Genomic DNA, 14,319 nt, shown 5'->3' with positions numbered 1-14,319 from the left:
TGCGTGCGTGCGTGCGTGCGTGCGTGTGTGTGTGTGTGTGTGTGTGTGTGTGTGTTTGTGAGAAGAGTGACAAGAAACATTTGGGTAGTTGTGTGTATTCATGTGTTTCTATAAAAGCAAAACCATGACCGACAGAGATATGACATGAGACAGCAGAGAGGTTAACAAGACCTACGTTGCTCCTTTTTGCTGTGAGCACTTGTTAACCCACAGCTGGCAAAACATGTATTCGCTATAATCCATAGACTGCTACAACAATTATTTCCCAACAATAAAAACCCCACTCCTCACCTACAAAGCTCTCCACAACCTAGCCCCCAGTTATCTCTGCGACCTCCTCCAAGAATACACTCCCTCCCGCTCCCTCCGCTCAACCTCTGCTGGACTACTATGTATCCCCACATCACGACTCACTACAATGGGTGCCCGGTCATTCAGCTGTTCAGCACCCAGGCTCTGGAACTCCCTCCCCCCACACATAAAAGACACCATTACAACCTTCAAGTCACAACTCAAAACTCACCTGTTCAAACTCGCACACAACGTCTAACTGATCACTGTTTTGATTGTTTTGTTTTTTTGTTTTGTTTTGTTTTGTCTTGTTTTTGTTTTATTTATTTCTTATTGCTTATGTTTATTTATTTTTTCCACAATGTCTTGTTTTTTAAAAAATGTATGATGACTATATGCTCTGTAAGGTGACCTTGGGTGTCTTGAAAGGCGCCTCTAAATGAAATGTATTATTATTATTATTAACAACATTATGGCTGAAGTTTTAAACTGCAGACTCGGAAGTTGTCACAGAGCCAAAGAGTCATGAGCAATTGTGAGTCACAGTCTTAGCTCATCCTCTCATTCATTCACAACAGTAGTATTCCTACATGATTCAATCATTTTTTTTCTAGCACACTGGAATAATCTTGGCGTGAAAGAAAGCCAGCAAATGCAATGGAATACGGTCATTGGAAATTGACCTCGTATTCGTATTCTCAGAGAGTAGCACTATGAACCAGCACCTCTCTATGTAAACCACTAATAACCTTGCAACAATAACAGTAAAGCCTATTCACTAACAAATAGCACACCACACTTTTCCAGCTTTTTTTTTACAAATCATTGTTATTTCCCCAAAGGATTTTTAACTCCAGGCACCATTAAATGGGTGGAAACCAAGCCATGTGCATTTAAACACCATTATGTAAGTAGACAGCATAAAACCCGCACAGACACACTCGCACACACACACCCACACACTAAGGCTCACTTACACACACACACACACACACACACACACACACACACACACACACACACACACACACACACACACACACACACACACACACAAGCACATTCAGACCACACACAGATAGACACTCGCACACACACACACACACACACACACACACACACACACACACACACACACACACACACACACACACACACAAGCACATTCAGACCACACACAGATAGACACTCGCACACACACACACACACACACACACACACACACACACACACACACACACACACACACACACACACACACACACACACACACACACACACACACACACACACACACACACACAATCACATGTCTTATTAAAAGGCCAAACTGGGTTAAGCGTGTTAACACCATGAGGTAGCATGACAAAATATCAGCTACTATGAAAAATATATATACTTTGATACTACGAGTCAAAGTATATTATACTTTGACTCGTCCAGCTTGCGTTCCCTGAAGATACACAGTTGAGGCAGCAACCCAGACCAAGATCAGCCAATTCCATGGTAGGACTGCTTATGATTTTGTCTGTTACAATTGCACTCCCACACACATTGGCATGTGTGCGATAGGTTGGACAATTATATTGTACAATTGTAGGGCAAATACAATGCTTAACATCAACCCAACTACTTTTCTACTTTACATTTCTTTGACCTAAATGTAAGCCTGGCACTGGGAAAATTAACAGTATTAACAGTAAGAGTGTTAACATATTTCTGGAGTTTATTTTAATGCATCATAATGTGCGTTTAAAACATACAAATAATTGACTTTCTACTCTTTGCTTCAAATTTGTTTAAAAGGAACAGCACATAATACAGCATTTGAGAGATTCAAATGATGACCCTGACACCACATCAAAATAAACAATGTTTGTCTCGCCTTCATCAAGGAAGCCTTAATTGCTCCACATTTAGGCATTCAATGCCACAGAGTTAAACTTATATTGGGTGTGTGAGAGTTTAAATGCCCTAGGATGCTAGAAATAATCCTTGTCCCACATCATACAGACCTAACCTACGGCTCTGTGCACATGGCGTGCTTAGCTTCACATCTCTCTCGTTGTAGTTGAACAGATGACATTTCCCGGACTTGGCCCCTGATATTGGATTCTTCTGACATTTGGTCATTACAGTTTTTTTCAATTGCTTGAACACGTTTTGCAAAATTTGGCTCATTGTGTCAAAACTCAACACACAAGCAAATAAGACAACAACACTGGGAAATAAACCATTCACATCTATGTCAAATTGAAACTCGGCTATCGAAACCTAACAATTCTTTGTAAAAATGGCACTCTGATGTCAAAATGAAACACACTTGCATCATATGAATACACTTTCAGATCAGCAGCAACACATTGGTCTACTTTATATAAAACACTGCAGTCTTTCATGTTCACTGTTTTTATTCAGCACCACAGAGGGCACGTTTTCACCACAACCAAAAGAAATACTAAATACTGTATATTGCTCTACTGTACATTACAGTGCAGTAAATACAGTTTGAGCAAAAATAAATAAATAAATAAACCCTATTGTACTGTGAACACAGAAAAACATGGCAATTGTGCATGGGTGGGCTTATGGACCCTGCCGTCTGTTGGGGTCTGGCCATAGGATCTCATCAACATCACAATATTCACAGTAATATTTTCTCCGCCGCAAAGCATCGGGGAAAATATTGCCATGTGTGCCGAATCCATCCATGGATTGACCCTATGTTGATGTCTCTGCAGGCCTGTTCCATTGCCTGCAGAAGAGGCATGCGAGCATGAGGTTGGCGGTCATATACGCACCATCTCCAAGCCGAAAATAATTCTTCTATGGGGTTTAGAAATGGTGTGTAAGGGGGCAAGTATAGGACTTCAAATTGATGATGGTTGGTGAACCAGTTGCAGACCAGAGCAGCCCGATGGAAACCAACAATGTATATGTGGTACTGATACAATGGCACATATTCAGCTGTAACTGGATGACACCAATACTGTATTGTAAATGTAAAGGACTGTAACACTTACCTGTACATGTTCACGTCGAAGTCCTTTGACCCTGACACTGTTTCTCTCAAATGGGACCCTGTACAATTGCTTCATGGTAATTTGGTGCTTTACCATGATGCGTCTGATATTGGAAATGCTCACTCGCTCTATGTTATTGAATACTTCTCTATCTGATACAGTCTGAGTAGAGTAGAAAGTAGAGAGTTGAAGACATACCTGTTTTTGAGTTGGAATGTCCTTATTATGGATGAAACTGTTGGTGTTCAGTTTTGGAAGAAAGTGTTTTGAGGTGTGTAAGTAAGTATTCTCAATTAACCAATGTGTTTAGGATTTTGAATAGATGTGTTTTAGCAATGGTACAATGAGACGTCATTTTTGAATTAAGTGTCTTATGTATGAAATACTGTGTAGTGTGCAGGATCAAGTGTGTTGCAGAAAGAAGCAAGTGTGTTGCACAATTGCAACTAAAGTGCAAAGCAGCGCTTTTGTTTAAGGAATGGTTACATGTGTTTAAGGTATAGAAACAAAAACTTCAAGTTGTGTTGCTTTGGTCTAAGCATGTGTCTATAGTGTTCAAGCAATTGAAAAAAACTGTAAGGCCCAATCCCATTTCTACCCCTTACGCCTTCCCCTTACCCCTTCAAAACAAGGGGGAGGGTTAAGGGGTAGAAATGGGATTGGGCCTAAGATGTGTAACCTTTCGTGCAGTGAGAGGCGTGATTAATCACATCTCTCTCTCTCTATATATATATCTCTCTCTCTCTCTCTCTTGCAAGCACACGCACACACAAACACACACACACTCACGCAGACGCACACACACGCAGACGCACACACACACACAGACGCACACACGCAGACAAGCACACACACACACACACACACACACACACACACACACACACACACACACACACACACACACACACACAGTCACACACACACACACACACACACACACACACACACACACACACACACACACACACACACACACACACACCATTTCGGTGTGTGGTCTGGTCTTGAAGCAAAGAAGCCCAGGAGGCAGTGGGCGGTTCCCCAATGTATAATTGGTGTGGTCTACAGTGACAGCCTCTATAATGGATAAACATTTGTCATTACCTATATGTGAGAGGAGTTATTTGAATCGATACAAAAGATAAAAAGAAGAATTGGGACAAAGCAGGGATTCAGATATGACCTTGAGATCTATCTCGATCCATCGGTCTATCCGTCTGTCTGTCTGTCCGTCCGTCCGTCCGTCCGTCCGTCCGTCCGTCCGTCTGTCTTTCTGTTTGGCAGTCAGTCAGTCTGTCGTACAGAAAACTGGTACAATAAATCGGGCCGGTTGAAAAGTAACAACTGGAAAATCACGCATGCAGTGTCTGACGCTAGTATCTCCCTGGTCTGCACGCTTGGTATCTACCCCCGACAACGGGGTTCACCTCAAAAACAGTGAAAGACTACCATCTAGTGGGAAACTTGAGGTAGGTCTGAAGGTGCAGATAATGTGATCAACAAGCACGTTATTTCTGTTTAGTAAAGTTTAAACGGTTTTAACAATTAAAATACGATATGATATAGACCTGCTTCCAGGTGCATCACGCAAATGCGGAAGAAGAGGAGAAATGACATGAGATGCAGGCCGACACATCCAACAAACATTAAGCCTCTGGGTTCCACCCAACACAAAACATCTGTCTGGGCTTCAAAGACAGAAAAACGCAACACTAAATGTGGCCCAAATATAGCACATAAGACAAATACAATTTAAATGCTAATCCTACATAGAACATGGGAGAGCGGGTCTTCTTTATTATAGTCACTGTTTAAAACTCTCAGCTGCCCTCACCTTCAACGAAAATCTCCCCTGAACCCAGCCCACCTCCCACACCGTCCCAGCCTCCCTCCTCGTCCCCCACCGGCCCCCGCCCTCCCCCCTGCCCCACACAATCCCTTGCTCTGCTGTGGCCCCTTGCTCTTTTCTCTTTGGGAGGGGGGGACGATGGGACGGGGGGGTTTCCGTGGCGACGGCTAACAAAGCCATCACTTTAACCAATTTCCTCCAGAGACAGGTGCTGGCACAATGGCGGCTTCCTCCACCGCTGAAAGGGGACCGGGGGCAAGAGGGGTCCCTGGGAACTCCAGGCGGACACTCTGAGGGCCGTCCAAGTGTCCTCCTCCGTGGGCCCCGGACCAAGCCCAAAGCGGGCTAATTTGTTGTCCCCGTTTCCCAGGGAGGGGGGAGGCAGAAGGAGGAGGGAGGGGCCCACCGTGGGTTCTCTCTGAGCAAAGTGGGCTGGGTCGAGGTCGGGCAAGAGAGAGCGAGAGAGAGAGAGAGAGGAAGAGAGAGAGAGAGAGAGAGAGAGAGAGAGAGAGAGAGAGAGAGAGAGAGGGAGAGAGGAAGAGAGAGAGAGAGAGAGAGAGAGAGAGCGAGAGAGAGAGGAAGAGAGAGAGAGAGAGAGAGAGAGAGAGAGAGAGAGAGAGAGAGAGAGAGAGAGGGAGAGAGGAAGAGAGAGAGAGAGAGAGAGAGAGAGAGAGAGAGAGAGAGAGAGAGAGAGAGAGAGAGAGAGAGGGAGAGAGGAAGAGAGAGAGAGAGAGAGAGAGAGAGAGAGAGAGAGAGAGAGAGAGAGAGAGGGACATGTTTGTGTCCGTGTGCATTTGGGGGTTTGAGTCGTGTGTGTGCATGCATGCACGCATGTGTGTGTGTGTGTCTGTGTGTTGGTAGAATGTGTTTGGGTGTATGTGTGTGTGTGTATATGTGTGTGTGCGTGTGTGTGTGTGTGTGTATGTGTTGGTAGAATGTGTTTGGGTGTACATGTTTGTGTGTATATGTATGTGTGTGTGTGTGTGTGTGTGTGTGTGTGTGTGTGTGTGTGTGTGTGTGTGTGTGTATGTGTGTGTGTGTGTGTGTGTGTGTGTGTGTGTGTGTGTGTGTGTGTGTGTGTGTGTGTGTGTGTCACAACAGAACACCAAATAGCTTCTTGCTCTATATAGGAAAGGCAGCCTCTTTGTCAGTTGGACAATAGCAACTAATGGAATCATGAACGAGGTGGCTGGTCCGACCACAGGGCTCCTACAGCGACTTTATGCTGCCACCCAGGTGGTGTCAAATAGGCCTAATTCATTAAAGTATATCAAATATATCTTACGTTGGACTTCATCTTGTCCATCTGCAACATCAGAAGGGACTAGTTTAAATGGGAGTTTTTAAAGATGATTCATAAAAAACAATATTAAAAAAAGATCATCATAAAAATGGTCGTCACCAGCACCAATTAAATAAATATGGATGGAAGATGGAGAAGCCCTCGTCATTAGCCTGAGTCGATTGGATCTGCAGTTCCACCGTGGGCCTCAGCCGCGTTTACATGGACACATCTGTTCCGGAACAGAAAATGATCATGTATACGCCTCATTCGGAATACAATTAGGCCTATCTATAACCCGCGTTTCCACTGCAGGGTGCGGAACGGATCGGATCGCAAAGGTGCGGGTCGGGTCGCACCACACCTCCTACAACTCAGAAGACACCGAAACCCGCAGCCTTGCCCTTTCAATTCTACCTGTGGAATCCTCTGTTGATGCCTCCCTTCAACAATAATCCCAATGGGCAACCAGTAGTCTATCCTCCACCTTATAGGAACCCCTAGCAGATCAGCCTACACCGTTGCATACAGCGGTGCCTGTGAGAAGACACGCCCACGACTACAACGCCCCTTATGCCGCGTTTCCACTGCAGGGTGCGGAACGGATCGGATCGCAAAGGTGCGGTAGGGAGGGGGCGGTATAGCCCAGCTCAGTTCCGAGGTCGCGTTTCCACTGCCGACAGTACCCTTTGTGGTAGGCCGGATGTCGATCGCCGCGGCAGCGACGTAAACATCGTAAAAAACGTCTTCCTCCCCAAGAATGCAGACGAACGTCTCCACCTCCTTGTTCGCCCAAGCAAGCGTTTTACGCGACAAGTTAATTGTAAAGAATAATACCTCGAGGCTACTGTTCGTTTGTTTTTATCCCCGCGTCACCCGGAAGTGACGATTCTGTCGACCAATCAACGGAGGGGGGGTGTAGCTAGAATTTCACGGGACCCTTTCAGGCGCCTCGATCGTCTCGTTTGCGGTACCCCAACGGAGGAGTCCCAAGAAGGGGGCCGGAACGGGTACGGCAAAGTCCGGGTCACGCCCACTTTTGGCGGTGGAAACGCGACCCGACCCGCACCTTTGCGATCCGATCCGTTCCGCACCCTGCAGTGGAAACGCGCCATTACAGCAATGCCTGCACCAGCTATGAAGTATTGTCCAATGTTAGAGTTTCAGGAGTATCCCCAATATTATGCATCTCAGGGCTATACCCCTATATTCCAATTCCATACTTTCATCAACAGAATGGTCCATCTGCCCTTCACGTTATCCTTTCCTGCTTTTCCAGGCTAATGCTTTTAAATGAGTCGATCAATAAAATGAATGCAAGCACTCAAAAGGACCTTTTTGTATTGTACTGCCTATGTAAAGCCCTCTGAATTGCCCTTTTGTTTTAAGGGTTCCATATACATTAAATAAATAAAAGCTTTGCTGTTAAACCTCTAAACACAAATTTACGACTTAAAAGTATTTTTAATTATTGGGAAAATTAGACTGTCTACATCATGTTAGATTGAGTATGTTATTTGACACCGGGAACATTAGTTCAGGTCTTCAAATAACAGGAACATTTAACAATGTTGCTACCTATCTAAATTTTTTAAGTGAATACACCTGTGGCTTTATAATTTGCAGGCTCTGTGATTGGCTGACTACTATGGAATTCCTCCCATAATACGGGTGATTCTGTACTTTCTTCAGAGCCGTTGAGCTGAGGGTCATCGTCCTTGACTTTGTGGGATTAAGCATGGCTTTCAACGTTAGCAGAGAAACTAGTTGGAAGTTGTTCGCAGCTCTCATTTTGTTGAGTTATTTATGCCCATGTCCACACTGTTATGCTTTGGCTATAGTGAAGAAGGTTGAGCCAAGCATTGCAAGCGGTGAGGCATCAAAAGAGGGTGTCCTAGCGGGAAGTATTCTCTTTGGCAGCACCGTGGATCGTGCCGAGTCATTAACGGGGCTTCTTGGCTCTTATCAAGCAGATGATGCAGGTAACTTTTTCACCTTATTGTGATGTTGAAATGCCTTACACTTTTGGCTTAATGTACTTTTTTGCATGCTTAACAAAAGGAACAGCTGGCCTTTTTTTGGCTAATTCGGGTTGGGGGCAAATGGATACTTCCTTAAAATGTGGTGAGGACCAGATGCAACTCAAAGCCATGGGACCTGGATCCTCTTACTTCATGCTTGACATGGGTATGTTCAATTGTGCCTACGATGTCTGAACTGTCATGTTGTCCATTATAGAAGTTATCTGTGCCTAAACATTTTGTTTCTTTACTTAATTTAGGGGGTGATGCTCCCATGGTGCCGAACCAGGTTAAACCACAATGTGGCTACTCCATGAAATACAACTCTTTGGGTCTTGTGTTGATGGTTCCTTACAACGGCTGTCATATGACGCAAGATGTAAATGGATTCTAGTGAAGTTCGTCATTTCAATTAGGTTATAATGATTGGCATTCATGTTCTAATGGTGCCTTTTTTTTTTTTTTCTAGAATGGATTTTATATACTGCCAATGCAGTGGAAGGGGACCCAAGTCAAACTCTGTTGCCCCATTAGGTCAAGTCCTGAAACTACACTTGCCCATGTTCATCCTACAGCACCACCTACCAAATCTCATGAAGAAGCCACTCCACAGACGGATACGTCAAAGCAGCCTACAGTCCACCAGCAGCAAATCATGGATCATCCTTTGAATCAAAACCCAAACTACCATCAATATCGTAACTGGATTCATATGATGCAGAAGCAAACCATGGCCTTTCCCCCGCAGCAGCACGTGACCGTTCCCTCGCAGCAGGAGGCTATTCAGCAGCAGCAGCAGCAGCACGTGGCTGTTCCCCCGCAGCAGCACGTTGCTGTTCCCCCGCAACAGGAGGTTGTTCCCCCGCAGCAGCAGGTTGCTGTTCCCCCGCAACAGGAGGCTGTTCAGCAGCAGCAGCATATGGCTGTTCCCCCTTGGTATCAGTGGTTGTGGCAGCAGCACGTGGCTGCCCCCCCGCAGCACGTGGCTGCCCCCCCGCAGCACGTGGCTGCCCCCCCGCAGCAGGAGGCTGTTCCCCCGCAGCACGTGGCTGTTCCCCCGCAGCACGTGGCTGTTCCCCCGCAGCACGTGGCTGTTCCCCCGCAGCACGTGGCTGTTCCCCCGCAACACGTGGCTGTTCCCCCGCGGCACGTGGCTGTTCCACCGTTTCATCAGTGGTGGTGGCAGCACCACCACGTGGCGGTTCCCCCGCAGCACCACCACGTGGCGGATCCCCCGCAGCACCACCACGTGGCGGATCCCCCGAAGCACCACCACGTGGCGGATCCCCCGAAGCACCACCACGTGGCGGATCCCCCGAAGCACCACCACGTGGCTGATCCCCTGAAGCACCACCACCACTACGTGGCTGATCCCCTGAAGCACCACCACCACTACGTGGCTGATCCCCTGAAGCACCACCACCACTACGTGGCTGATCCCCTGAAGCACCACCACCACTACGTGGCTGATCCCCTGAAGCACCACCACCACTACGTGGCTGATCCCCTGAAGCACCACCAGCACGTGGCTGATCCCCTGAAGCACCACCAGCACGTGGCTGATCCCCTGAAGCACCACCAGCACGTGGCTGATCCCCCGCAACATCAGTGGTGGTGGCAGCAGCAGCACGTGGCGGTTCCCCCGCACCACCACCACGTGGCGGATCCCCCGAAGCAGCACCACCACCACGTGGCGGATCCCCCGGCACCACCACCACCACGTGGCGGATCCCCTGATGCAGCAGAACCACCACGTGGAGGATCCCATGATGCAGCAGAACCACCATGTTGCGGATCCCCTGATGCAGCAGAACCACCACGTGGCGGATCCCCTGATGCAAGAGCACCACCACGTGGCTGATCCCCTGAAGCACCACCACGTGGCTGATCCCCTGAAGCACCACCACCACGTGGCTGATCCCCTGAAGCACCACCACCACGTGGCTGATCCCCTGAAGCACCACCACCACGTGGGTGATCCCCTGAAGCACCACCACCAGCACGTGGCTGATCCCCTGAAGCACCACCACCAGCACGTGGCTGATCCCCTGAAGCACCACCACCAGCACGTGGCTGATCCCCTGAAGCACCACCACCAGCACGTGGCTGATCCCCTGAAGCACCACCACCAGCACGTGGCTGATCCCCTGAAGCCAGCTGATGCGTTTGTCAATTACAAAGACCTTCCTTTTGCAGCGTCTCTCGTTTACCGACGTCCAGTCGATTCCCCAAGAACATGGTCTGGATACTCCCCGGGAGTATATCCCTATGCTGCATCCAACTATTGGGATGCCGCCGATTGGTTATCCTTCTACATTAAGCAAGGGCAACCTCCTGGACGGCCCTGATCAAAGTAAAGCCTTATTCATAAATTACGTTTTAAGTCATCCATTTTTAAGAATTTACATTTCTTTACTTTCTTTTTGATGCCTCCCTTCAACAATAATCCCAATGGGCAACCAGTAGTCTATCCTCCACCTTATAGGAACCCCTAGCAGATCAGCCTACTACACCGTTGCATACAGCGGTGCCTGTGAGAAGACACGCCCACGACTACAACGCCCCTTACAGCAATGCCTGCACCAGCAATGAAGTATTGTCCAATGTTAGAGTTTCAGGAGTATCCCCAATATTATGCATTTCAGGGCTATACCCCTATATTCCAATTCCATACTTTCATCAACAGAATGGTCCATCTGCCCTTCACGTTATCCTTTCCTGCTTTTCCAGGCTAATGCTTTTAAATGAGTCGATCAATAAAATGACTGCAAGCACTCAAATGTTCACTTTATTTGACTATTCAACAAGCTTTGTTGCATATGGATAAACTGGCTACTTAAGAGATCTGCTCATAAGCATCCGCACGGTTCATATAATCTTGATGGAAAGGAGGAGACACATTTTTATGAAATCATATTTATCAGGATTTGATGGCATGTTCTCCTTAACCGGTCCAACTCCTTAACCGGTCCAACTCCTTAACCAATAGGCCACGGATGCCCACAGATGAGCACTCCTATTGGCTCTCAAACAGTTCTAACAGCCCCAGCACGCCCATTTTAGGGTTAGCACTGAGTAGCTTCAGAAGAAACCAGCAGGCCGATACTCATGGCTATAAAGGACGTTTTTGTATTGTACTGCCTATGTAAAGCCCTCTGAATTGCCCTTTTGTTTTAAGGGTTCCATATACATTAAATAAATAAAAGCTTTGCTGTTAAACCTCTAAACACAAATTTGCGACTTAAAAGTATTTTTAATTATTGGGAAAATTAGACTGTCTACATCATGTTAGATTGAGTATGTTATTTGACACCGGGAACATTAGTTCAGGTCTTCAAATAACAGGAACATTTAACAATGTTGCTACCTATCTAAATTTTTTAAGTGAATACACCTGTGGCTTTATAATTTGCAGGCTCTGTGATTGGCTGACTACTATGGAATTCCTCCCATAATACGGGTGATTCTGTACTTTCTTCAGAGCCGTTGAGCTGAGGGTCATCGTCCTTGACTTTGTGGGATTAAGCATGGCTTTCAACGTTAGCAGAGAAACTAGTTGGAAGTTGTTCGCAGCTCTCATTTTGTTGAGTTATTTATGCCCATGTCCACACTGTTATGCTTTGGCTATAGTGAAGAAGGTTGAGCCAAGCATTGCAAGCGGCGAGGCAGCAAAAGAGGGTGTCCTAGCGGGAAGTATTCTCTTTGGCAGCACCGTGGATCGTGCCGAGTCATTAACGGGGCTTCTTGGCTCTTATCAAGCAGATGATGCAGGTAACTTTTTCACCTTATTGTGATGTTGAAATGCCTTACACTTTTGGCTTAATGTACTTTTTTGCATGCTTAACAAAAGGAACAGCTGGCCTTTTTTTGGCTAATTCGGGTTGGGGGCAAATGGATACTTCCTTAAAATGTGGTGAGGACCAGATGCAACTCAAAGCCATGGGACCTGGATCCTCTTACTTCATGCTTGACATGGGTATGTTCAATTGTGCCTACGATGTCTGAACTGTCATGTTGTCCATTATAGAAGTTATCTGTGCCTAAACATTTTGTTTCTTTACTTAATTTAGGGGGTGATGCTCCCATGGTGCCGAACCAGGTTAAACCACAATGTGGCTACTCCATGAAATACAACTCTTTGGGTCTTGTGTTGATGGTTCCTTACAACGGCTGTCATATGACGCAAGATGTAAATGGATTCTAGTGAAGTTCGTCATTTCAATTAGGTTATAATGATTGGCATTCATGTTCTAATGGTGCCTTTTTTTTTTTTTTCTAGAATGGATTTTATATACTGCCAATGCAGTGGAAGGGGACCCAAGTCAAACTCTGTTGCCCCATTAGGTCAAGTCCTGAAACTACACTTGCCCATGTTCATCCTACAGCACCACCTACCAAATCTCATGAAGAAGCCACTCCACAGACGGATACGTCAAAGCAGCCTACAGTCCACCAGCAGCAAATCATGGATCATCCTTTGAATCAAAACCCAAACTACCATCAATATCATAACTGGATTCATATGATGCAGAAGCAAACCATGGCCTTTCCCCCGCAGCAGCACGTGACCGTTCCCTCGCAGCAGGAGGCTATTCAGCAGCAGCAGCAGCAGCACGTGGCTGTTCCCCCGCAGCAGCACGTTGCTGTTCCCCCGCAACAGGAGGCTGTTCCCCCGCAGCAGCACGTTGCTGTTCCCCCGCAACAGGAGGCTGTTCAGCAGCAGCAGCATATGGCTGTTCCCCCTTGGTATCAGTGGTTGTGGCAGCAGCACGTGGCTGCCCCCCCGCAGCACGTGGCTGCCCCCCCGCAGCACGTGGCTGTTCCCCCGCAACAGGAGGCTGTTCCCCCGCAACAGGAGGCTGTTCCCCCGCAGCACGTGGCTGTTCCCCCGCAGCAGCACGTGGCTGTTCCCCCGCAGCAGCAGTGGTGGTGGCAGCAGCAGCACGTGGCTGCCCCCCCGCAGCACGTGGCTGTTCCCCCGCAACATCAGTGGTGGTGGTGGCAGCAGCAGCACGTGGCTGCCCCCCCGCAGCACGTGGCTGCCCCCCCGCAGCACGTGGCTGTTCCCCCGCAGCACGTGGCTGTTCCCCCGCAACACGTGGCTGTTCCCCCGCAACACGTGGCTGTTCCCCCGCAACATGTGGCTGTTCCACCGTTTCATCAGTGGTGGTGGCAGCAGCAGTACGTGGCGGTTCCCCCGCACCACCACCACGTGGCGGATCCCCTGAAGCACCACCACGTGGCGGATCCCCTGAAGCACCACCACGTGGCGGATCCCCTGAAGCACCACCACGTGGCGGATCCCCTGAAGCACCACCACGTGGCGGATCCCCTGAAGCACCACCACGTGGCGGATCCCCTGAAGCACCACCACGTGGCGGATCCCCTGAAGCACCACCACCACTACGTGGCTGATCCCCTGAAGCACCACCACCACGCGGCGGATCCCCCGAAGCAGCACCACCACGCGGTGGATCCCCCGAAGCAGCACCACCACGCGGTGGATCCCCCGAAGCGGCACCACCACGCGGTGGATCCCCCGAAGCGGCACCACCACGCGGCGGATCCCCCGAAGCGGTACCACCACGCGGCGGATCCCCTGAAGCGGTACCACCACGCGGCGGATCCCCCGAAGCACCACCACGCGGTGGATCCCCCGAAGCAGCACCACCACGCGGTGGATCCCCCGAAGCGGCACCACCACGCGGCGGATCCCCCGAAGCGGTACCACCACGCGGCGGATCCCCCGAAGCACCACCACGTGGAGGATCCCCCGAAGCACCACCACGTGGAGGATCCCCCGAAGCACCACCACGTGGAGGATCCCCCGAAGCACCACCACGTGGAGGA

At 48.4% G+C, this 14,319-nt stretch overlaps 1 protein-coding gene and 1 long non-coding RNA gene across 3 annotated transcripts; both read left to right on the top strand.

Annotated features, from left to right (window-relative positions):
* The first annotated feature begins 8,184 nt into the window (after positions 1–8,184).
* On the top strand, positions 8,185–11,893 carry LOC132462800 (uncharacterized). Its single transcript, XM_060058551.1, has 5 exons — positions 8,185–8,430; positions 8,510–8,635; positions 8,730–8,848; positions 8,939–9,619; positions 11,885–11,893. Exons 1-5 carry the CDS (start codon positions 8,187–8,189, stop codon positions 11,891–11,893), a joined length of 1,179 nt encoding a protein of 392 aa, XP_059914534.1. The 5' UTR covers positions 8,185–8,186.
* Positions 11,894–11,995: 102 nt separating this feature from the next.
* On the top strand, positions 11,996–13,211 carry LOC132462311 (uncharacterized). Of its 2 annotated transcripts, XR_009526796.1 has the most exons (5): positions 11,996–12,240; positions 12,320–12,445; positions 12,540–12,658; positions 12,749–13,033; positions 13,130–13,211. It is a non-coding gene; the product is annotated as an uncharacterized LOC132462311 (long non-coding RNA). The 2 variants fall into 2 exon arrangements; XR_009526795.1 differs by lacking the exon at positions 13,130–13,211 and having other exon boundaries at positions 12,749–13,065.
* The last annotated feature ends 1,108 nt before the right edge of the window (positions 13,212–14,319 follow it).

Source organism: Gadus macrocephalus, chromosome 8, assembly GCF_031168955.1.
Source record: "Gadus macrocephalus chromosome 8, ASM3116895v1".
Classification (NCBI taxonomy): domain Eukaryota; kingdom Metazoa; phylum Chordata; class Actinopteri; order Gadiformes; family Gadidae; genus Gadus; species Gadus macrocephalus.
The sequence above is the reverse complement of the archived record's forward strand: the minus strand, read 5'-3'. Positions and strand labels throughout refer to the sequence as shown.